The 24,758-nt window shown below is 42.0% G+C and overlaps 1 protein-coding gene across 5 annotated transcripts in view; it reads right to left on the bottom strand.

Moving 5' to 3' along the window:
* CDH7 (cadherin 7) overlaps positions 1–24,758 on the bottom strand; it is a 457,123-nt gene that overhangs the window by 292,835 nt on the left and 139,530 nt on the right. For 2 of the 5 annotated variants that reach the window (XM_069620793.1, XM_069620792.1), the window contains exon 3: positions 4,563–4,857. The exons of the other annotated variants lie outside the window; for them this stretch is intronic. In XM_069620793.1, the coding sequence (XP_069476894.1) occupies positions 4,563–4,857 (295 nt within the window). The remainder of the gene's footprint in view (positions 1–4,562; positions 4,858–24,758) is intronic. 5 annotated transcript variants of the gene reach the window in all.

Below are 24,758 nucleotides of genomic sequence, written 5' to 3' on the forward strand. Positions count from 1 at the left end.
CATGTTTACTATTTATATACAGCAAGTTCATTTTAACCATCTACCCAATCCTTTATCAGCTGCTGGTCGTCTGCTGAATCAGATATACATGTCTTTAATCCCCCAACAGTGCAACTGCCTGCGCTCAGGGGTATAGTAAGTAATTATACAATTTGATTAAGTGTATGCTATCATCTTCATAATTCCCTAGCTCGCAATTGGATGCACCCCAATTTCTAAAAGGAAACTGTTTGTTGTCATATTTGCTAACTAAAGCACATACATTAATTGTATGAAACCTCTCATTCTTTCATCCCCAAAAAGCCCCAAACGTTACTTTCAACTAAAATAGCTAAGGTGATGTTTATTGTAATGCATATTTCCTGTTTTGATGCATTGCAGCACCAATCTGTTGCTTTAAAGAGTTCAATAATCTGGCCTTTTGTACTAGCCATGATCCAAATCTTATTAAAAAAACTATTTCTAAATAAGTGTTCTAATTACCCCAAATGACTTCTTTCTTGAATAAGATTTGTTTTTACCTTTTCCAAACTACACAATTACAAATTTTGGATAGACTCAATTTGAAATAATGCTCACAAACATAATCCCTTGAAGTAATCCCACATGTCTGTAGCCTTCCTGGTGTCATAACCAAATAAGTAGTATCATCAGCGTACATCAGTGGTCTGTAGTCTATGCAGTTTATCTTGGGGGGACAGTGAAGCCTGCTGCAACCCAGAGTCCAGGTCTTGCAAGTACAAGAGCCATAGCAAAGGGGTCAGTGACCAACCCTCTTCCCCCTTATTTGAATTACCTCACCAATATGTCATTATCACATTGACCATTATCTCTGAATTAATATATTACAGCTGCATTAAACTCAGATGGTCTACTGGCTTTGACATTTTCCTTAGTTTGGTCCCTAACAGTTCCTTATTAATGCACTCAAATGCCTGATTCAGATCTAAAACTTCCACCTGTTGTTTCTTACCATTGAAACATACTTATGTCACTACCCAAGTTGCCAAAAACAGGCAATATATCCATATACCCTAAAGCCACTTTGGGGCAGAGAATGATTTATCAGAGTCCAAAACATTTCCGGAAAACCTTGCTCAATGTATTCAATAAAGAATGGGTGCAATAACAATGCGGTTCTGGACAGTTTCCTTTGTTAAAGATCAACATTTTAACATGTTTTAACCAGGATACTGGCAAGTACAGTAAATAGATAGTTGCAATCAATACATTCTTTTAGAATTGGGAACCATCAGTTCTTATCACAAATGAAAATGTCAGATTTTAATCAATCTGTTCCCCAAGACTTTCCCCTTTTAAGTTTTTCATTCAGCTAACTAATTAATCTTGAGTGTGCAAGTCACACTTTAATAATGACACTGGTATCAGTGGTATCCTTGCTGACCATGCTCCAAAAAGAATACACATCATTTGGTTAACAATGTCACCTAACTGCTCCCATTGTTTACGAGGGTAATTGTGCTTTGTATTTCTTGATAATTTCTTATTTTCCTTCTTTAGATTGTGAATCCTTGTATTTATTAAGATCGTACTGTTAGTTACTGTAGCTTTTCTACTACAAGTATTTAACTTGACTTTATTATTTTCTTTGTAGGAAATGTGCCAAGTGATTCCAGTGAATTAATAAAGTTTTCTTGATCACCTCCTCCAAAGCTTGCAATATATTTCTTTTTATGGAACTCCACCAGTACTCATTTTTGTTTTAAGCTTCCATTCTCCACATATGTCTTGGGTATGATCTTAAATATGAAGATAAATATCAATATCCTCAACAGTTTCAAAATGTCAAGTATCATAATCAACCTGCAAAGTCATGCCATAGGATTGTGATCACCCTCGGGTCTTGCAATAACTTTCAATTTCAAAATATGTTTCCATAAGAAAATATGAACCGTAATATAATCACTGATAGATAGCCCTAGTTCTGATCAAAACATGATCTTTGATAATATATATTCACAGAGACAGAACTGTTTAGATGTCTTAAAGCATTTATCTAAAATCCAGATAATATTGACCCTTTACCATGATGATTATTTTTAATAATTTACATGATAAGTGATTAACCCCTTCAACAAATATCAAACAACAGAACACTACACCACTACAATCAATTTACATATCCCAGCCATGGCCAATGCATCCTAGCACCATGGCCACATGAGGCTCCCCACTGAACACACATGTACCTATGATCTCAATCACACCTGCATGCAGAGCTTAGGGTATTCCAGTCTGGACGCATCTTGACAGAAGCAAAGATACTATGCATTTCTTCTCTCCCCTGAAGCAAGTCAACCCCACCACCCAGTTCAGATCCTATAGAGTTCCTGAAGAGCTTACAGATACCGGTGGGGCAGGGTATTAATACCATTAACATAACAAAACACAGAATAGAACTGTTGCCCTGCTGACTACGCCCTTTGTTATACTTCTTCAGGTAGAACAGACGAGAGATGGCATATTAACTACAAGTGCCAGTAGGTCTGCCATTCTATGTCCAAGTTGGTAGCTCATGGGTTTTTAGTATTTTTGCTTCCATTATAAAGGAATTGACACATTGCAGACTAGACCCTGTGAAAGTGGGAATCAATATCATAATTTAATCAAGTTTGTGGCATAAATAAAAGCTACCCATCTTCATATCTACCATTCTACTGGATGATTTCCAAGCATAAGCTCAGAGACGCATGCCATACTCCAAAGACAGTGTTACATTGCAAATTAGTTAATAAACCAAAAAGAGACATCCAAGTGTCCTTGTTTAACCTCCCTTAAAACAGCTAGAAGATGTCGCAGACCTCACTGAGTCATCATTTCTTTAACACCATTTCACCTTCTTGTGGCCACTGCACTCAATAAAACCTACTTACATAACAGCATAACATGCAAAGAACCTTTTAACATAATGGGCCTCATTACGAATGTGTCAGAAAGGCAACAACAGCGCCGGTACCTCCGCTGTTACCTCTCCGCCACATTACGAGTTCTGGTTGCCGGTGCTGGACTGCACTTGTGGTCTGACCAGGCGTGCAGACCGGCACCCGCAAGCAGAAATCGTGATTGCACCGGCACCATTGTTATCGGTGCCGGTGCAACCATGCTCCGGACCCCCATTCTGGCAGAATGGGGATCAGGAGGCCAGCCATACCGGCACTCGCGAATGGGCAATTACCGGCCCATTCAGCTCGTAATGGGCCAGTAATGGCCCATTCGTGGGTGCCGGGCCGGTAGCGAGTTTGGCGGTAGCCGTGCCCTTAATAAGGGCACAGCTACCGCCAAACTCGTAATGAGGCCCAATGTTTCTTAATCTGTTTCAATGGAGGCCACCATGTTATTGTTGAAGGTAAGGTATGCAACAATTTATGAATTTCAGTGTCTGCACTTTTGATTATTTCAGGAAAAAGCACATGAATTGTGTTCCAATGTACTTGTGAGGATACACTCCTGTTTCTCTCAGAGTGATATCTGCAAACGAGGATGGTATCTGTGCAGTGTGACACCCCAATTTAAAGGAGACAAACAGTTTTGAGCTGAGGCCGTCATCCTTAAAACCAAGGTCATGTAAATGGCTAGAAGGTGTATTCTAAACTTCGTGCTGATGTCTCCTATGACACATTCCCAGTTTAGGGATGCAGGAACGGGGAGTGTAACAAAATGCAAAACAGAATATAAATGTTTAGTGCTGTCCCCATAGCCCGCTCCCAAATGACTTTGAGTATTCCAGGACTTCTTTGCCATGCCCTAGCCTCTACTGCCATCATCACGGGTGGAAAACATCAAATGCCCTCAATAGAAGTTCTTGCTAATGTACCAGTTGGCAAGATTAGCAGGCTGCTGGCCAAGGGAAGGATACATGGAGATCAGGCATTTATGGAGATATTAGAAGCATGTTTCACTGGTGCAAGAGCAATTAGCATCAGGGCACCAATAGCACTCGTGAACAAAAATAATTTTGTTTTAAAGCCATGTTTGCATCAGGGAGGGGGACTTAGAACAACATTGCCTGGCTGCAGAAATGTGTTTAAATATTATGTTTTTTGCTTTAAAACATTGGTCTGTAATATATGGCTCCCCAGGTTGTTTGAACTCCCATGATCCCTTACCATAGACTAGACTGGGCTGGTTCCATGGGAGTTGTAGTTTAAACCATCAGAGGAGCCAGCTCTTGCAGGCCCCTTCCCTAGATCAATGTTTGTCCTAGTGTTAAATGTGCTCGCACTGGTACAACTTTTTCTGTAAAACCACTGAGTGCCTTCTGTGGTTTGAACTACAGTATCTACAAAGGCCTCTTTAAAATCTTGTTTGTTATGCAGTGTGCACTACACGAGTGATGTCACAATAATCGAGAAATAGCTTCTGTGGAAGTTGTTCCTACACAAAAAAAAAAAAAAAGAAATATATCTTCCCCTTGAACATGTTTTGGTAAAATTGACAATGATATGCAGAAATTCTCTTTTTTATAAAATAAATAAAAAATGAAACAGCAATCCAGTGCTAGGCAATGAGAGTAATCATACAAAGCAGTGGCATGTTCTTACCCACAGGAGACATTTCTGGCACTCCGGCAGTGTAAGGTCCGTCTTGAAACTTGGGTTCGTTGTCGTTGATGTCCTGAACCTTTACTTGGAACTCCGACTCAGGTTCCACAGGATGGCCAGTTTCCCGGTTTAGAGCTTGAGCTCTGAGTGTGTAGTAAGCTTGCTCCTCACGATCCAGTCTCTTTGTGGCATGGATGTCCCCAGTGTTTTCATCAATAACGAAGATGGAACTTGCCCCTTCTCCCGTAAGCACGTATTTGATGCCACCTTCTCCATCATCCACATCAGAGTGCAGCTGGTGACAAATTGATGCAACAAGAGATTAACTCACAAGGAAACCTGGCCACAAAGTTTAGAGATACAATAATGCAATTCCACGCACTAGTGAATGAGAACTAATATTGTTACTATGGAACTGAACTATAAAGTCTTTTTCAATGGGGGTGCCGTTCATACGTGTTTTTGTAAATTAGGCCCTATGGGCCGCATTACGATTTGGACGGTATTATGGTGGTAAATCTGATAGAATACCTCCCAACTGAATTACTGTTACCTCCACTTGGTCTGGCGGATTTACTGCCGGATTACAAGTGGTGGTGGCTGTGTTAGCTCCCGTTCATTTGGAGTCCATAGGACCCTATGAGGGATTTCAGTGGAATTATCGCTGCCGTAATTCTGCCGATTTTGCCAATTTCTCAGTGGAAAGTATGAGGATTCACCTCTAGCACCATCACCCACTTCAGGGCCAAACTCGTAGTATGTTGGGGTGGGAAAAGTGGTGGTAATTCGGTTACCGCCACCTTTTTCCTGTACCGCCATACCCATAATGAGCCCCATATGTCTTTTCAAAAAGACGTCAACTAAATTGTTTTTTGAGCATGTCACAACATAATATTTCATGAATCGGGCATCCAAACATAATAATTGTATTAGATTCCATGGATATTGTGATTTTAAAATGTATTTTATTATGTCTTTAGTATTAAAATTTGTGTTTAAAAATGGTAAGTGATGACTTTGATATTTATTTACCTGTCAATTTTAAAAAGTTTTTTTTAAAATAAAATCTGAAATCACACTTGCATTGTTTATCTTGGAAAGGCGCTTCTGTTATGCAAAACCGCCGCTGCAGCCTGTCTGCAGGCTGCTATCCCAGCCCTGTGTAATGGACACCATTCCTCTGTAGAAGATGAACTGACTGTCAGTAGCGACTGGGGATGCAGCCACCACTCTCTTGAAATTGCTGGCAAGCCAGTTTATGTGTGTGGCTCTGTTGAACTCAGCCCTCTTGCATTTTACAGTATAATCAATACAGAGACAAGAGCCTACCGACAAATGCATTATCCATTACCACAGAATTAAAGTGTTTAACTTTCATGCGGATTGGTTGAGGTTGCGATCCATGGTTTACCATGAAATGATTGCACACGAATCGTCTGAAGGAGTAAAAAAGCAAAGTTATTTGAACGAAAATAACTTTTGGTTTTCTCTCCCGTGGACATTTCTGACAACCTGCTACCTCCCACCACCTTACTTACCTTTGGGCGGCACCGCCGCCTCTGCCATCCATCTGCAATGCCGTTTCCCTTCACTTACGTGCATGGGAACCGGCGACACAGGGTCGATTTTTTTTCTTTTTTGTAACTTTATTATGTGGACACTCCTGCAACCCCTGGTGCGATTACAATGAACAAAAGTGTGGGGGTCCACCCCCTGCAATCCCTGCTTCCCTTTTTCACTGTAATCACACCGAAAGGTAGATGTTTTCGAAATTTTGTGTTGTATGTAATTTTCATACAGCCGAAATTCAAACATATTTACCATTTGTTTTTTTATTTTCGTTATTTTATGCAGATACCACGATCCACCCATGCGTCACCAGTAATGCATATCGGTATTAATATACAAGTAGCTGTTTCTTAAATGTATATGACACCAAATACATCAAATAACCTGGTACAAGTACCCGAGACAGGGTTGAGTTTGCTAGATGACTGCACAACCAGCCTGGGGTAGACCATGTTCAGATAGCAGCTTTTCTATGTTGTTTTAAGACTGCAAAACGCAAACAGTCATTCAAAGAAGGCACTCAGTGTGATGATTTGTGTTGTGCAGGTATGTATAAGGCATGAATAGAAAGTTGTCATGGACAAACGACATTAAAATATTAGCCATTGAACCCATGTGACCATGTTCTGATTTTTTTGGGTGCAAGTGATGAGATGTGCTAATACATCTCAACACTTGTATTTGTATTTGTATTTGTTTATTTATAACGCGCAAACCAACAGGCCCGGGGGCATCAGGGGGCAATTTGTACAGGGTTGCAAGAAAAGAACATACAGGGAAATAAATTACAAAAAGTATAACAATACAGCGTAATAAACAGACTTAATAATTACATATCTTACACATGGTAAAGTGGTACAGTGTACCAAGGCTCTGCAGAGGAAGTATCCCTGAGGTAGATGGGAAAGGTAGTAGACCGGACAAAAGATGTGGCAGCACCCACAAAGGGCCTCTGAAGGTGTTTATCAGAGATGCAAAAAAAACAGATGCCCTTTTTCGTTTCCATTGCGCATTTGCACACATGAAAGCCATTTTTGTGCATTTCAATGCCCATCGTAAGTGAACAAATGGGATGTGCTTTGAAATGCACAAACGTCATTGTGATTCCCCAATGCATGTTTGGACTAGCCACAAAGGGAAGTGCAATTCCTGTATGCACCTTCCATGCATGTTCTTTGAAGTGAGAGAGCAGTGGTGTGAACCGCTGCTCTCCCAATCGCATTTCCATCCATTAATCATGAATAGAAATGAATGTTTCTTTCTATCCACATCATGGTATGCCCTTAAGGGTATACTGTGAGTGCAGGCGCTTGAAGTGCCTGTCACTGTGTGATGCACGGCCAGCCTCCACATGGCTTCTCGGGGGGCCTGCAATGCATTGCTCCCAACACAAATGTCTGCAAGGGGTTGGCATATTTCGCGCAGCCCCCCAGCCCCTGAAACCCGCAGGTCACCTTTGAGAATAAGGAGACCTGCATTTTCCGAAATGTATTTGAATGAAAGAAGCTCATCCTCTGTTTTTTTTTTATTTTTATTTTTTTTTTAATCATTTTCGTTAATGTTTGTGAATCTGGCCTATCGCCTTTTTTTTTTATTCCATTTCAAAGAATGAAATGGCTGTCACGAAAGAATGTTTGGCGTGTGTCATTATATTCCCCATCATGAAATATCATTGCTATAGTTAAATGCCTATCCTGAACTATTTCTATTTTTATTCCACCGCCTGAACGTTGCTCATGCGTGCAAGCTCAGAAGGCTGATTGGTCACATCATCCAAGCTTCACATGTAACTGATTCTGGCCAGGCCATATAGGCTTTGATCTGTTCTGGCTAGACACGGATTACCTCTGTTATATTACTACACATAGCCTGATTTTACGGATTTCTAATGGTTGAAAATAGACAATGGACTGCCTGAAATGGGATTGCATTTCATTCATGAACTATCACAATTACCCATGTCACTGTTTTTATTTGACATCATACACATTAAAAACTCTGCTCTGTCTCCTCAGAATGAACAACTGGACATGTTGTTAGTAGGCAATTCCCTTTAGCAGGTGCACTAACCTACTGAGATATAGGACTCAAGAGTTGAATATGCTATTTTATCTGGATGATCTCAAACAGCATCACCCATGCCCCTTCCTTTCACCAAGCTTACTGCCTACGCAGCCTTTTCTATCTCTAAAGATGGGATGTCTATATTCTGTGCCTTCGATTAATCATTACCCTGAACATGACTAACATTTCAAAAACGTTTTAAACATGAAGGCATTAGGAGAAGGAGAGTTGTAGCTATCTGGGCTGCAAGCATATTTTGTAACGACATGCTAACCGACTGAATCTCCCGTTGAGACGTGGAAAGAAAGGCAACACATCGGGCCTCATTATAAGTTTGCCGGTCCGGGAACTACAGTGCCAGTAAGCTTGCTGGCACCATAGTCCCTGGACTGGCAAACTACGAGTCGTGCTCGCGGGTGTCTTGCTGCCCGCCAGGTCTGACCTGGCGCCGTTCCGGCACCCGCAAGCAGAGCATGTCGGTCGCACCGGCACCATTCAGATTGGTGCCGGTGCATCCTACCTCCCCATTCCCATTGAGCCCTATGGGGCTCAAATGGGAAAGGGAAGATTCCATTCCGGCACCCACGAATGGGCAATTACCGGGTCCAGCAGGGCTGTAATGACCCGGTAATTGCCCATTCGCGGGTGCCGGAATTTTCCCGAAGTTTGGCGGCAGCCTGCCGGATTTACTGACAAGACTGCTGCCAAACTCATAATGAGGCTGATTGTTTGTAAACGTGTCCTTAGACTTCTCTTCAGCAGCCACACATAACAATGAAGATTCACGCCATAGAATGCAAGGAGTTGCCTCTGCGTCATAAAATACCTACAGAAATTTAAATAAAAGTGGCTGCTTTAACCTTGGTGTTTAACCCCAGTGAAGAACCGCCTGTGCAGCTGGAAATGTTTCAGGGATAAGGAACTGAATGTTGGGCAGAACAAGCAAATACTCCTGAAGAGGTAGAGAAAGCAGCAAGCATTTCCACCCACCATCCTCTGCACCATCACGGAAAGATTAAAGAAGGAACCCCAGCAAAGGCCGACCAAATAAGATGACAGCAAACCCTCTCACATACAAACCTATTCACTCTCAGAAATGTAAGATAAGCAAACCTTAACAAAATTACAGACCGATCCATCAATGAAAAACAGACTAATGCATCAAAGGTTCTCTGTGGTTCTTTTAGGTTTTAAAACACCCCCCCTCGCCTAATCCCATAGCAATGATAATGACTACACATTAAAATTAAAAAGCCAAGAGTTCACTGAATTCTTCAGAGAAACAAAACACTACCAGGCAAAACATCACTTTGAAAAGCTCTTTCATCAATCAAGCATTGCTGGTGACCCCATTGGGCTCCCACTCGTTGAATTCTCCTTCTATAAAGTGGCCACATGACACATGATTAACTCATCAAAATTACAGACCAATCCATCAATGAAAAGCAGACTTGGTTCATCAATGAGCTAGATTAAAAAGCTATTTCTGGTTCTTTAAAGTTTCAGAACAGACCCACAATCCCATATCCACGAACGTGACTCAACATCAAAATGAAAAAAGCCAGGAGTGCAATAAATTCTTCATTTAGAAAAAAAGCACAGCCTAAAAATTGCCAGGTAGATCCTCTCGTGAAAAATGCAATATCTACCTGTCAAGCATAAATATCTACTTCCTGCTATGAGTCGACACTTCCTGAGTAAACATAATGAATACTGGGTGGTCTCTCAACTAAACCAATACCTATATCATGCACTCCTTGGAATCAGACTTTAGACCTGGCTGCAGCACAGAAACAGCTAAGCTCCCTGTAGTAGATGGTGTAAACTACATGTTGGACACTGATGAAGCCTCACATCCTTCATTTCTCAGAAGCTCTGCAGTGTTCAACATTGTTGTCCATGATCAGTTAATCTACACATTAGAATGTCACATGATCATTGAAGGCCAAGCCCACAAGTGGTTCTCCTTCTTTCTGAAAGAAGGTTTTTCAAATATTTAAGATGTAAGGCTCCAATGTGAATACAGTCTCATGCCATTTTAAGTGCACCCAAAGTGCAATATTTTCTATGCCAATATAGAATATTCACATAGAATCCGCTAGCACCATCTTTGAGAAATGAATGTCCTCATACAAACTGGAATTAATGTAAATGCCTGTAGCAAAATCCAACATGGATGTCTCTTCAACACCTAAAACTCAAAATACATAAATCTGAATTCATATTACTCTGGATATCTCGTTTTCTACTCTCCATCAACAACTCGAACAATGTTTGATCCAACACTTTGCCTTTCATCAGAGATAATAAACATCATCTGCACAAAACCATTTTGTTGTCTTCATATTATAAAATAATCAACTGCAGAACAAATTGTTGGTAATCTGTGGGCTAAATAATGGCAGCACTCTCTGATGACCCTTTTAATAGGCCTCCCTAAAATATCACATTCCCCACAAAAAGCTGTGCAAATTCATGCTCTCTGAATTGTTCCACTTCAACCACATCACTGTGTCTGTTATTGGTCTATACTGCCTCCTGAGATAAGACATTATTTGCTAGCCTACAAAGTTATGATTGACATCAATGCCAGAGGCTTTGCGGATATACTTTGCCTTTGTCTTTGTTCGCAGGAGTTGTACAGCCAAGAAAACCACTGCTTGGTACTCTGCCTTTTCAAGTATAAACAAACTGCTCACTAATAATGTCTGGAAAATCCCCAAAGGTTCAGGATCTCCTTCCTCCAGACCTGTGCTATGATTCATCCGTTATATATTTCTGAAAGACCTAGTAGTTTTCCTCTTCAAAAGATACATCAAGATCTGTCTTGTGTCTAGTGTCATTTCAAGACTCTGGTACAAGAGCAATCGAGAAACAAATACATGACCTATGAAGCAACGATCTCCTCCAATTCTTCCTCGTAGCCTAGAACCCGTAAATAGGTTTTCCCTTCCATCTATCCTACACACACATCCAAAGCTCGTCCCCATATGAGAACTTCACCTAACTCATACCTAAAAAATCTCTAATGGTTTTCGTGACCCTCCTTCCCTTAAGAGACCTTCTAATCCAATGAAACAAACCACACATAGCCGGTTCCATGTCTTAAAATCGTGGCAAAAATGGCAGTGAATACAAAATATTGCGGCAAAAATGCTGTACACCCTTAAACCCCCAAATCCATTATATCATTTAAGAGGAGCGGGGGACACCCACGCAAACACCGCTCCCCTTAAATGGTATAAAGGGGTACACCTTTACCGGGTCAAACCACAGCATTTTTGCTGCAATTTTTTTTACCCGCGACATTTTTGCCGCAATTTTATTACCTGATACCACATAGCCTTGCACAAATAGCACATGGCGGCTACTAGCCGAAAACACACCTATGCTCAATGAACGTTTTAAACCGAACTGAAGCTGCAACAGCACATCACAGCTCTCTTGCTCTTTTCTCTCGCTCAGTCCTACTAACTCATCCCGCACCCCCATTGCTCTGCAGATCCGCCAGAGCCCAAGAAACCATGCAGGTGGCAACAGTATGCGGTACAAGAACCTTTAACATAACCGAACATAATCCCCTCCCCTTTTCCATTATGATTTCAGTGGAAGGTTGGTTTTCATGGTAGGTTCTCCAACATGTATGCCCCCCTCCGAGAGGCAAAGGACTACGGCACATTTTTGCCTGGTGCAAAATATATTGAAAGATCTAATTAGGGCAATGGTCGATCTTGTGCTAATTGCCCTTGTTCAAGTGCAACGTTTCTGTATACTACCCTAAGGGCCTGATTCACAAAGTGATTTTCAATGGAACTTTCCCATTGAAAAATGCTCTGTGAATCAGCTTCTAGTACATCCCGCTAATGACAAGCAAAAGAAGGTCAGAATTTCTCCGACCTTTGTACCATGTTCATGGATACTTGTGAACACACATTAGTAATACACACTTGCGATGCCTACGTAATGCTTTTAAGACCTGGCAGATTCTGTCTCCCGATTTGAATATCCGTGTTCATGCCTGTGTCATAAAGCCGTGTGAGCACAGATGGCTGACCTACAGGCTGGCGACGCCTCTGCCCGCCTCAATACAGCTTTTGTTATTCGCCTATGAAGAGATTTGCTGACCGTACTGTACAGCGTTCTCCCTTTGCCGCCACTTGCTTGCCCTCGCGCACAGAACAGAACAGGCTCTTTTTTTTGGAATCCCACTGATTACGGGCAGAACCGTGTCATTACAATGCCATTTCCTGATCAAATCTAACGCCTCGTGGCCTCTGGGCACAGATGGCCTTTGCTTCCATGTGGATTAGAATTCCTCTTTTGTCTATATACAGATCTGAATCACGGACAGGGTATTCACTTCCTGCCTAGATTAGCATAAACACCGCTGCATGAGTGATAATTATTTTTTGTGAAAGAATCCGCTAGACTGGGAACATTTATAGAGAGAATTATATTAATGGATGGCGCCGATTTAATGCTGCATCCATTTACTTGAATTTCCACCAGCTTGAAAATGTCTAGTAATGCAGAATGCAATCTTTCCTGTCACATCGAGAGGCCGTATTATGACGTGGTAAAATGGCGGGATTTAAAGCGCTCAGAGTAATTACTGGGGCTAATTACCACTCTGAAAGTCCGTAAAGTGCTGAACGGCAATACACCATAAAATCTGATAATCTTAATGATGAAATGGTTTATTGGAAATAATGTATGCGGTCAACTGACCCAGGTCAGCTTTCAATTCGCAAAAAAAAAAATATTTAAAGATAAAATGCGTTATAATAACAATTATGTAACTCATTAAATAATAAGTGTCATTACATTTATGAAGCTTATAAGCACTTGGCACACTAATGCTGCGTAAGCGGTACCCTGACAGCCATTCTAGGGAGACCCTCAGGATAAGCTGTCATGCAAATGAGCGGCCTTCGGGACTCCCCAAATGCCGAGCCATCCATTGGAAAAGAACAATTTACAGCGCAAACCGTTTAACGATCACGTGCCAAGCTGCCCATTTCATTGCGCCATCTCCCATGTAAGATGCCCCCAGCCAGATCTTCAGAAGGTTCCTTCAGGTCTCATGTAATAATGTCCCTGCAAAAAGGTCTCCAGACAAAAAAGTCGCTATTTTTTGTGGAGACATTATTACATTGAACATGCGGGGGACACCCCCTGGAACCCCTGATTTATTTTAGCAGGGGACCTCCCCGCAACCCGCCCCCATACATAATGTCACTATATATATAATGTCGCCAATGGCTTTTCCCGGCGACATTATGTATGGGGACATTATGTATGGCGACATTATTACCGAATGCCCTTCAGACTTCTCTTCACCTTAGAACCCCAGCTGTAGATCACCCTCAAAATCAGAAGAGAGACAGAGGGCGTATCCATGTTTTGTACAGAGCCCTCAAAGGTCTTCCCTGCGCGGCACCATCACATCGGTGGAGTATGCTTCCTGTCCGACCATCGCAAGGGGTGGTTCAGATGATCAACCTTCACAACCAGGAGCAGCTATCGCAGATTTCGAAGCACATCTCTCATGATATTGTGGTGTTTTCCAGTGCACTACTGCTCAGGGGCTTCATGGCTTTGTTCCATGGGTTGAAGGGTGTATTACATCAGATTATTTAACACAGAGCAAGGGCTTTGTGGTTCTGAGTAGCAGCAATGGCTCTCCTCGAAGAAGATTGGTAATGCAATGCCTTACCATAGTGTAGCGCATTGTCCTTGCAATCATTTCCACCCAATGTTCAGTACAATGGTATGAAATGCTGCCACTGAGACCGGAACCTAGAGTATGTCAGGATACAAAGTGAGAACATGTAGAGTTACAGAAAAAGGGACTAAACCCATGCAAGGCCGAATTCGGCAGGCAAAGGGCCTTTCATTTCAAGCTGTGGCCACTGCAGCGAACCCAAGGCTTGGTTGTGGTTGTATTGACTGCTTTAAAGTATGTTTCTGACCGCAGGATTTTGGAGTCATTGCATTGGCCTGTGTTTGTGGGGGTCAAACTCGTGTTAAACTTTATAGTGCCTGAAAGACGTAAAGCACCACAAGCACACAATGTGGGAAGGCAATGCAACACATAACTCCGAAATCCTTTGACTGTCCCTAGGATACAAATGTACGTCCCGACACGTAAATATGTGCCTCTTAAATAATGATTATATGTCTGATTCATGTAGTATTTCTCCTATGGACATTATTAATATGTTTCTAGAAATGTATATACATTAGGGCCGATTCTAAACATATATTTCGAGCTTTCCCATACAAAGTATGCACACACGATAGAAAATAACCACAACTAGCATCAAGAGCAATTCCACATCCGTGGCAGCAACATATGAGCTGCATGTAAAAGGGTTGCAGTGCTTGTCTTCCCCTCCAGGGACTGCATTAAAGACACATTCGACTGGTGCACTCCCAATTGTGCACATTATTCCCACCAGGGCAAACATTGCCCTAGAGGAAAGATCTTTGGGTAGTATTACAGAATCTTTGCACCATTCCAAGCCTTTTTATATATGCATTGAAATTACTTCACAATATCTGTGTACAGGGGCAATGTGTGCCCTAGCTGTTGGCCTATACCCAGATGCAAGCATGCATTTAAACAGCGTGGGCCTGATTGTCGCAAAACACTTGGTAAATCAGGTCCTATGTATTTTGCACCATTGCAATGTGTGCCCTAGTGTTCATTAGAGGTACATCCATGCGATGTTTCTGTTGCACCGTTCTTTGATTACATTGTTGCACCTCGCATGGTATTTCCTAGCGAAAACACACAACAGAGTTAGCACCGAACAAAATATTGCCTTGGCGCCAAAAAATTGCATTCAAAGGTTCAATAGTGTAGCACCTAATTCGCTATTCGTCGGAAAGGTCATGCCTTAGGAGTCCCTGAAACACATGTCTCAGTACTTCCGTGACAGGGATGTCAAATCACCAAAAATGCCAGTGGTACCCGTAGTAACATCACACATCCAATCGCACTACAGAAAATTATGCGACATGACCTTTGATCCCAATGACATGAAAGGAAAGGTTGTCACATGGTCTTTAGTGGCACACCCGGAAGTGATGTCGCGAATACAAAACAACAAAAAACAAAACAAATGAGCTCCTGGTTAATGCAATAATCGTTATACATACTAAAGCAGACGAGACCAGTTTAATTACCAGCTATAATGTAACTGTGGTGCTGCCCTGACATACCGTGGGTGGGGTCGTGGTATGACAGGGGTACAATCAAAAGAACCAAAGAAGGGAAAAGACACTGGCTTTAGATGACAATGCAGCCACCTATGGTTGGTCCTGCTGTTTTATGGTAGTAACATGTATAGGTATGGTGGGATTAATGCAGCCCCCATTCACAGATACTGTTATAGTGTGCCAAGTGCAGCCTTATATATGCAGATACTGATATTATTTGCCTGTTATAGATTCATATTACAGGCATGTAATGATATGTGCAGGACAGTCTGACATCAGTCCAGATGCTGCCATCTAATGCACAGTGTAGTCTATATTCTCAGAAATGCCAGTGTACGGTGATTTTAAATTGCATATCCCTTACAAAATCTCACCTTTTGTAAGGTGCACGTGCACATCTTCTGGTACTGTGATCATATGCTAATTGCTTCCTTACAAGCTTCAGAAATGTCATTTAATGCCAGGCAATAGCACCTATTTGCAAACATAATCAAGGTGCAGTGAGCCAGTGTGCTTCCATGTAATGCCAAGTGCAGCCTCAATTGCCCCAGAAAAGCCACCCAATGGCAGAGAACACTCAGGGCCTGATTCACAGACTTTTTGAATTGGATTGCACCATTATAAAATGCTTCTTTGATGCAGGCCCTTAATATTCCTGGTAAACTCACAATATGAATAGTATAGACACAAGCCAATCACAGTTTCAAATGTCTATGAAATCCCATATAATGTGGTTCAATGCCTGATATAGTTATCATATGCATAGTCTCACATGTGCAGACTAAATTGCCCACATAATGAAATTCTATGCCAGACAAAGCCTCCTGAATCCCATAGTATCATAATCTTGTCCGCCAGGCCAGGGGGGGACCATATTCTCCAGCTGTGGAGAGAAAAGGGGCCTGATTTACAGAATTTTTTTAGCACAGTGCAAAGTCACTTTGTACTGGTGCAAAGTCACTTTGCACTGCCAACAAAAACCCTGATTTACAGAACAGTGCAAATTGTATTTTTGCAGTGCAAAGTCACTTTTCACTGCAAAAATACACTTTGCACTGAAAAAATACACTGCGCACTGTTCTGGAAATCACTTTGCACTGAAATAGTACTCTTTGCACTTTGCTGAATGGGTCCAATTCACAGTGCAGAGTACTTTTTCACTGCAAAGTGTTCTGTAAATCAGGATGTTTGATGGCAGTGCAAGGTCACTTTGTTCTAGTACAAAGTCCCTTTGTACCGCGCTAAGAATTCTGTAAAGCAGGCCCAAGATATCTTAGGCAATCTGCATTAGCATCTAATAAACAGCAGATGGGCTAAAATGCTTATTCTCTAATAAATGATCACGCAAGACTAGAATAGTTGTTTGCCCTAGAGGGCAACTGTATTTGATCAAGTATTCGTTGAACAGAGATCTGTTGGTTTCATATATGTGCTACTATTAATCTCAAGCGGGAGCGGAGTGGACAGAGTGTTTCCTGTGTGGGGCAGTCTGTCATCCATTGCTATACTGGAGAGGAGGAGCCAGCCGTTAAAATCCCCCAGCAAAACGAAGCGGAGCGGAGCGGAGTGGACAGAGTGTTTCCTGTGTGGGGCAGTCTGTCATCCATTGCTATACTGGAGAGGAGGAGCCAGCCATTAAAATCCCCCAGCAAAACGAAGCGGAGCGGAGTAGACAGAGTGTTTCCTGTGTTCCCTGGTGGTGCGTGGAGGTCCGGAGAGGTTCGGATACTCTGGTTCAGATACTCTCACTAGCAGAAGGCGGAAGGTGACACGATCGCAGGATAGAACTGGTAAGAGCAGCTGCGCGTGCACCTTCTGCCTATTTTCCTGCCCGCTGTCTGCTGCGCCGCGTTTACCGCGAGTGAGCTCTGACGAAAAAAGACGAGAAGTGCACCCTGCGTGAGGAGCGTTTGGAGAGATCCGGAAGTCTCAAGGATGAGGACCGGAGACGCTGCTCCACCCAACACGCGAGCACACGCAAAGCGAGGGAAAGTAATGTTAAATGCCCCAATGAAGGGCTTACATACCACTATTACAGCGACGCGTGGAAAGTCATCAACGGAGGTGATAGAGGAAAGAGCAGCGGGAGCAGAGGTCCAACATGCAACGAGCACAATCTCACCATACCACCTTGCTGCATGCTCTGAGCCCCACGCTGAATCATTCAGATCAAGAAACGTGAGGAAAGACGGCTCAATTTTAACCAGAGAGGTAGAAGTCGCTAGCTCAGCTAGTGATGAGTTGAGCATTGCAAGTGACTGCGAGGGGACAAGTGAATCAGAGCACACTGATGGCGTTGATGAATCTATGGAGGGGGATACTGGTGGCTCAGGGGAGTGGGTTTACGTGAGCGAGGGACGTGATAGTGATACAAAAGAAGGGACTCCCCCCCCCCTTCGCTCCGATGCAAACTGAGGAAACCACTGACACGATAAGGACTGAAATAGAAGAGTTGCAAATACAATCGGACCCACGAGCGAAACACTTGCAATTACGACTGAGAGGAGAAGGTCTATGAACGTTACCTCAAACTCTATCCACATGGACGCCCAGATAGGACTTAGAGACCACTCTGATAAAGTCAAGGAGATTGTGGATTTACCTAAAGATGATTCACACTACAATAAACAGAGGAAAGAACTGAATAAAACGACTTGTGCGTCAGAAGAGGATACAGCAGCAGAGACATTTGATCTAACAAAAGAGTCATCTCCAGGGAGTGTGAGAGGACAAAGTGTGTCCCCTGCTGGTTGCGCGGCTGTCCCCTACGAGACTTTATCCAAATCAATGCACACAGGCTCTTCTCTAAAGATACTGGCATGGACAAGAGTGGCTACAATGCACAAGGAGGATCGCAAAACATTAAATCTACAAGCTCAAAAGGGAAAAGAACATGTATTAATAAACAACAAAAGAAGAATATCAGACTCTGATTCCTCCTTCCTAAAGTCAAGCGAGAAAACCAGTATCGCTGTGACAGAAGGAGACTCCAATGAGGAGCGGTCTCAAGCTGCGAGATGGAAAGAAAGACTTACAAAGGAAAGAACTGTCGAGGCACCACGTAGAAGAGACTCAGTAGGGCTCGCGGACCAAGTCCTGAGAGACCTAGTGGAAATGAATTCCAATATATCGAAACGACGAAGGAATTCAGTAACACATTCATGTGGAAGGACATCCCCACAAGTAGATTGGCAAGGAACTAAGGAAAAGAGCCTACACGACGTGATGACGCTAGAAGCGAACACTCCTTCCTTCGAGTCTAGAAACGAAGAGATTGTAGTTTCACAAAAAAGGAGCCGAAGAAAATTAAGCTCTGACTTAGAACTCGAAGGTGGACACAAAAGATTTAAAAGTAACACAAGAGGAAGTCTGACGCCCACACTGAAGAGATTAAGTGAGCAAGCACCGAGTCAGGCATCATCTGAGTCTGAGGACGAAGCAAAGTCTCTCCATCCAAGAAAGGTGAGACAACAGTCTGAGCAACCCCCAGCTCCGATGGTTCCTCAAAATTCTTATGAAGTCACGACACTTGTGGAGACGACAATTGGAAAGTTGAGCCCCATTTTAATGTCTGAAACGACGATAGCGGTGGCCCCGTTGTTGAAACTTTATGAAAATCTAAACGAGAGCCTTCGTGACCAAACAACATTGGTCGCCTTGCTGTACTCGAAAATTGTGAAACTCGAACTAGATTTGATGGACATGATGGCACAGGTCGTGGAAACTAGAAGAGGTAATGACATATCTTTAACCGCGCTAAGAGAGTCCTTAAAAGCAACAATCGAAGATAAAAGACTCTTGGCAGAAGTGACGAAACAAGCTTTAACGCTCTTACAAAAAGATTGTGAATATAGAGCGGATGTAAGTGAGAATCGACTTCCAGCAAAAATCCAACTGAACTCAGAAACAACACATGCCACGACCCCAAAAGACAGCGACGTTGTATCACTAACAAATGAGAAAACGTCAAAACTAAAATCTGTGCCTATAAGAGCAAAGAAGAATAAGAACTGCTGCTCTGAAGCAGACTTGGAAATGTCAATTCTGACGAGGGACAGCCCAGAGAAAATAAATAAGATAAAGGACTCCGCTGACGAAGTGAGTGAAAGAAACAGCAAAGAGAAAAACAATAAAAAAAGGAACCCACTAAAGAGACCAAAGATAGTGGTAAGGTCACGAAGGAAAATACCCTCAAAACTCCATCAAAAAAAAAGAGGGCTGAAGAAACGGACCTAATTGAGATTGTACAAATTGAAAATGACGAGGGACGAAGTGAGAGTGAAGTTTTAGATGATCCAATGCTGAGTATGAAAGAAAAAGTTGCGAGACAGACGACTTTAAACAGCAAAGTCAATGTCATAACTGAAAAGAAGAACGAAGCTGAATGGTTTGACATTTTCGAGTCTAGAAAATCAAAAGGGAGCGCGGGACAAAGTGTGAAAGGCAGGTCTGTCGACATAAATCAGAGTAAACATAAAAAGAAATCTAAAAATCAGCAAGTGCAGAAGAACAAAAATCCACGAAGTTCTGCAAACTTCTTCCGAAACATTAAAGCGCTAACCATCACAGTAAATAATACTGAGCCCACGGGCGGCACTAACAAAAAATGCAGCACAGACTCCAGCAAGGCCGCAAGAACAAAGGCCACAGAAGATCCAGCTAAGAGCAAGACCAGACAGATGGAGACAAATGAAGAAGAAGGAAAAACAAAAACATCATTGGTGATTGAGGAGGAAGTTGAGGATGATGAAAATTTACTGAATATGTCAACCTATAGCTCACGGACTGAAGGAGATGTTGAGGAAGACAACTCCACTGAGACAGCTGATGAATGTGAAGTGAAAACCCAGCAAGACAAGATGAGAGGAGTGCCAACTTCGACATGCAAGACCCCTATCGAACCTGAACAAGAGGGAGCGACGGGGCAACCAGGAAAAAGAGTCTTCCTATGGCCTGCGACTCCAAAAAAAGCAGAATCAACGTTAAAGAATAAAGAGCCCAAAGAGTGAAATGATAAAAGCTTTTGCACGTTGGAGGAGAAACGTGCAAAGATTATACAACAACAAAAAAAAAAATGCTGTGTGTAGTCCAAGTGGGTTATCAACCAAACCAATAAGCAATGACATGAAGTGCCAAACGATGAGGGGGGCCCAATCAATTATAGCACTTTCTCCGAAAAGTCAAAGAAAAACAGCTAAACCCATCGATCACAGCTGCAAATCTAAGAAAGATGAGAATTCCACCCGATATAGGGTACTGGTGGAAAAAATTGATCTCAAAAAGAGTGACCCCGCTTTAAACAGATACACGATATTGCAGATATTCCAAAAGATCCCGGTGCTAAGAACTTTAAAGAGCCCACAAATTGACAGGGTTGAAATTATAGCAGACTCAAACCAGAAATGTGTACTGCTTCACATTGCTGAGAAAAAAGTTGTGGAACTGATAATGCTGAGCGAGAGACAATTGTTGAATGCAGGTAAACCAAGTGTATGAGGCAGATAATGCACTGGGAGGAAACGACTGTGATAATCCAAAAGATAAAGGTGCTCAGTTGAGAACTGAAAAGGAATTACAATTGAAAAGCCATCAGGAGAAAAGTCTAATAAATGAAGCCCAAGAACTAGACAAAAATGGATGGGACGAAGAAGGTGGGGGTATACAACACTCGTTTGAGGAGATAAAGCAGAAGAAAATCAGAATAATAGTAGAGAACACCCAGGATTTAAAAAGGGTGAAGTGCAAAAACACACTGAATACTGAAGATGAGTCCCAATCATGGGGATGGATAGCAAACTCTTTAAATGGGTCACCAATGAGCTAATGCCAAAGGGGAAAGCTGGTGATAACCTCCTGGAACACAAGGGGGTTCAACCGTTTATTGAGTTCAACACCAGAGTTCTTGAGAAAAGCCGATATTGTCTGCATGCAAGAAACATGGTTAACATGAACACTGTGTGTAGAAGGCTATGAAGTAGCTTTCAATCCAGCGATTAGCAAAGGAAAAGGTCGCCCAATGTCGGGACAATTAACCCTGATTAAAAGAAAAAGCGGTCTGAGAATTAAAGAAGCTTGGAATCTATCGTCCCATCTGCAAAAGATTTGCATTGAACCAGTGTGTCCGTCAACAACTAACAATCAGACCATCTACATTTTAAATGTGTATTGGAATACAACAGCGAAATTACATCTAAAATTTGAGGATGACATCTTAGATGCAATCGACAGCACACTAGAAGGAGATCCAAACGCACTAATAATACTGTGTGGAGACCTTAACATGAAACTGATTGAGATCTCTCAACTTAAGGCAATAGCGAATCACAGAGAAAAAAGAAACTGGGATCACTGGCTTGATGAAATGTCTCTAAGAAACCTAGTAATGCTGAATGGAGCGATAAAGGGTGATACTGCAGCCAAACCAACCTGGATACGAGGAAGTCAAAAGTCAATATTAGATTACATTTTCGTTTCTGACAATCTATTCCAGGAAATCGACTCTTTCCACGTGGTTATGACTAACCACAGCGACCACAACATGGTGGCAGCCGAATGGAATAAGAGCATCTCGGTGGAGCGTAGGCAATGGAGACAAGATCCATCTGTGGCTCCTGGCCGCAATAGACTGCGTGTGAAACAACGCGACATTGTGTCAATCACTGAATCAGTAAAAAAATCTCAAGAACAGAACCTCCCGAGGTCAATAGAATACCAACAACTCCTTGAGATCTATAAAGTCAAAAAGAGAACTCTTTGATGAGATCGGAGTACAGAAAACACCAGTATGACCCGGAAGTAGCATGAAGAAAAAGAGAATCAAGGAAATTAATACGGAAAATCAGGGCCCTACACGCAGTGGACATGGAAATATAGATAAAAAAGGTGAAAAACCAATATAACAACTGGTATAAACTGCGTAGAGCAATATTTGAACAAAGAGACGCAGAGTCAATGCTGAAGGCGCTAAATCGAAAGAACACCAGAGGCTTTTGGGACATTATTAACGACATACAGAACTCCGATAAGGCACTGCTATCAAGCATGGTGCACGAAAAAGAGTGGGTAAAGCACTATACAATGTTATTCAAAAAGAGAAAAACGTCTGAGCCATCAAATGAAGACACTAAACAGCCGTGGGAAATCGACATGGAAAGAGAGGACATCCGAGCGACCATCAAGAGATGTAACGCCTCCCGTGCAGCGGGACCTGATGGCCTGTCAAATGCAGACCTAAAATAAAATATCGAAGAATGGTCAAATTTCTGTCATACACTTTTCAAAGCAATAAAAAATGAAGGGAAAATCCCTGAGACATGGAAATCCGGGATTATCGTTCCAATTTACAAGAAGGGAATCCGCACAGACCCCTCGAACTACCGCCCAATAGCCCTACTCAATGTAGTGGGGAAAGTGTTTGCATTGATGCTGCTAGCTCAACTGACCACGTGGATCCACCAAAACAAAGTATATGATGAACGCCAGTCGGGCTTTGTCAAAGGTGTAGGCTGTAGTGTAAACTTGTTGATATTGAACCTGCTAAAAATTGATGCCATCAGATCAGGACAAAAAATATACCTGGCCTTTATCGACATGGTGAATGCCTTCGACGGTGTAGACAGAGAAACCTTATGGGAAAAACTCAAAGAAAGAGGATGCAACGCGAGCCTCATCCATGCTATTAAAGATCTATACTCCGACACCTATATACAGGTGAGACTAGATCGTGAAGGAAATCTAACAAATCCCATACCAACGGAGAGGGGTGTGAAACAAGGGTGCCCGTTAGGAGCTACCTTGTTTAACTTCAATATATCGGAAGTTGGAACAGCACTGTCATCTGTTGTTTCATTTCCGCCGCTCATAAATGGAGTCCCAATAAATCATATCATGTATGCGGACGACATGGTAATTAAAGACCAGACCCCCATAGGGCTCCAAAGAAAACTTACAGCACTAAAAATTTTTGCTGAAGACTTGGGTCTTGAGATCAATGTGGCCAAATCGGAGATTTTAGTATTGGAAAACAAAAGAGTAAGAACTGCAAGTAAAAAAAAACAACTTGGTCAATAGGAACAAATAAATTAAAGAAGGTGCTGCACACAAGATATTTAGGAACCATGATTAACTCCAGCATAAATGACACCCCAATGTTAAAAAAAACTCCTAAATAGCTGCAAATTATTAACAGCACAGGGTACCATCTTACAGCAAAAATATGGCAAATTTTCTTATGAAGCGGTAAGAAGATTTTACCAAAGTAAAGTAAGCCCAATTCTCACCTATGGTGCCGAGAATGTGTAGGTGTGATTACAAAATATGGGCCCGTTGCGAAAGCATCTTTTGGAAAAGGATTCTCCAGATCCCACTAAGCACACCTACAGCATGTGTACTGTTTGAGATAGGAATCTCTACTCTTAACGCGAGAATCACCTGGAACAAACTGGCTATGTTCAGGAAAACACACAAAGTAGCAAACTTACCCTCCGTTAAATTGTTGATAGAAGACAAAGGACAAGGAAAATCAGCATTGTGTGAGTGGAAGCGCCAGTGCAAAGAAATTCTAGCACAATTGGGTTCAGACGAAGATACTTTATGGCAGAATCCAGATCTAGTAAAACAAAAACTATTAGACTGGGATTAGATAGAAATCAACGAAAAAAGATCTTCGCATAAGTGTATGCTAAACACTCCACCTGAAGCCAAAAGACGCAACACACTCGCGAAATATCTAACGCTATCACCGTGTAAACGATTACGAAGACTATACTTAAAATTTCGCCTAAACATCTATGAAACCAAAGAGATCCTAATCCATCGAAGGAAGATTGCGGCTGGAAACTCTAAATGTAGGTTCTGCGCAGAGGAAGACGAAAACTTAAAACATCTGGTCCTGCGTTGCCCCGAACTTAAAGTTCAACGAGAAAATTGCTTAAGGAAGGAGAGGAGTCGAGTCCTGTCGTATGGTCTGGAAGAATGGTGGATACATCTTCACATTGGCGAAAGTAAATCCCTGCTGATTGCAACGATGCGATTCCTTGATCAAATGCAAATTCGGTTGGAGGAGACTTCTCCATATTCCGAGGATAAGACAATCGCAAACGATTGACTTGGTGAATAGTGAAGACACTGAACAAGAAAGCCATTTATTATATACGCGTAGATCTGAAAACGGAAGGTGTAAAGAGTACAGAAATAAACGAGAATTAGAGGATTCTCCCGAATGGAGAAATACCAAGGTCCATTTGTGTTAAGCAAAGAGAAAGTTTGCCATTTAGTTGTACTTCCTATTTTTGTTTTTGGACTCAATTCTATGTATTCTAAAAGTGTTTTTTAATAAGT

Source organism: Ambystoma mexicanum, chromosome 5q (assembly GCF_040938575.1).
Source record: "Ambystoma mexicanum isolate Mex_15411 chromosome 5q, UKY_AmexF1_1, whole genome shotgun sequence".
NCBI lineage: Eukaryota > Metazoa > Chordata > Amphibia > Caudata > Ambystomatidae > Ambystoma > Ambystoma mexicanum.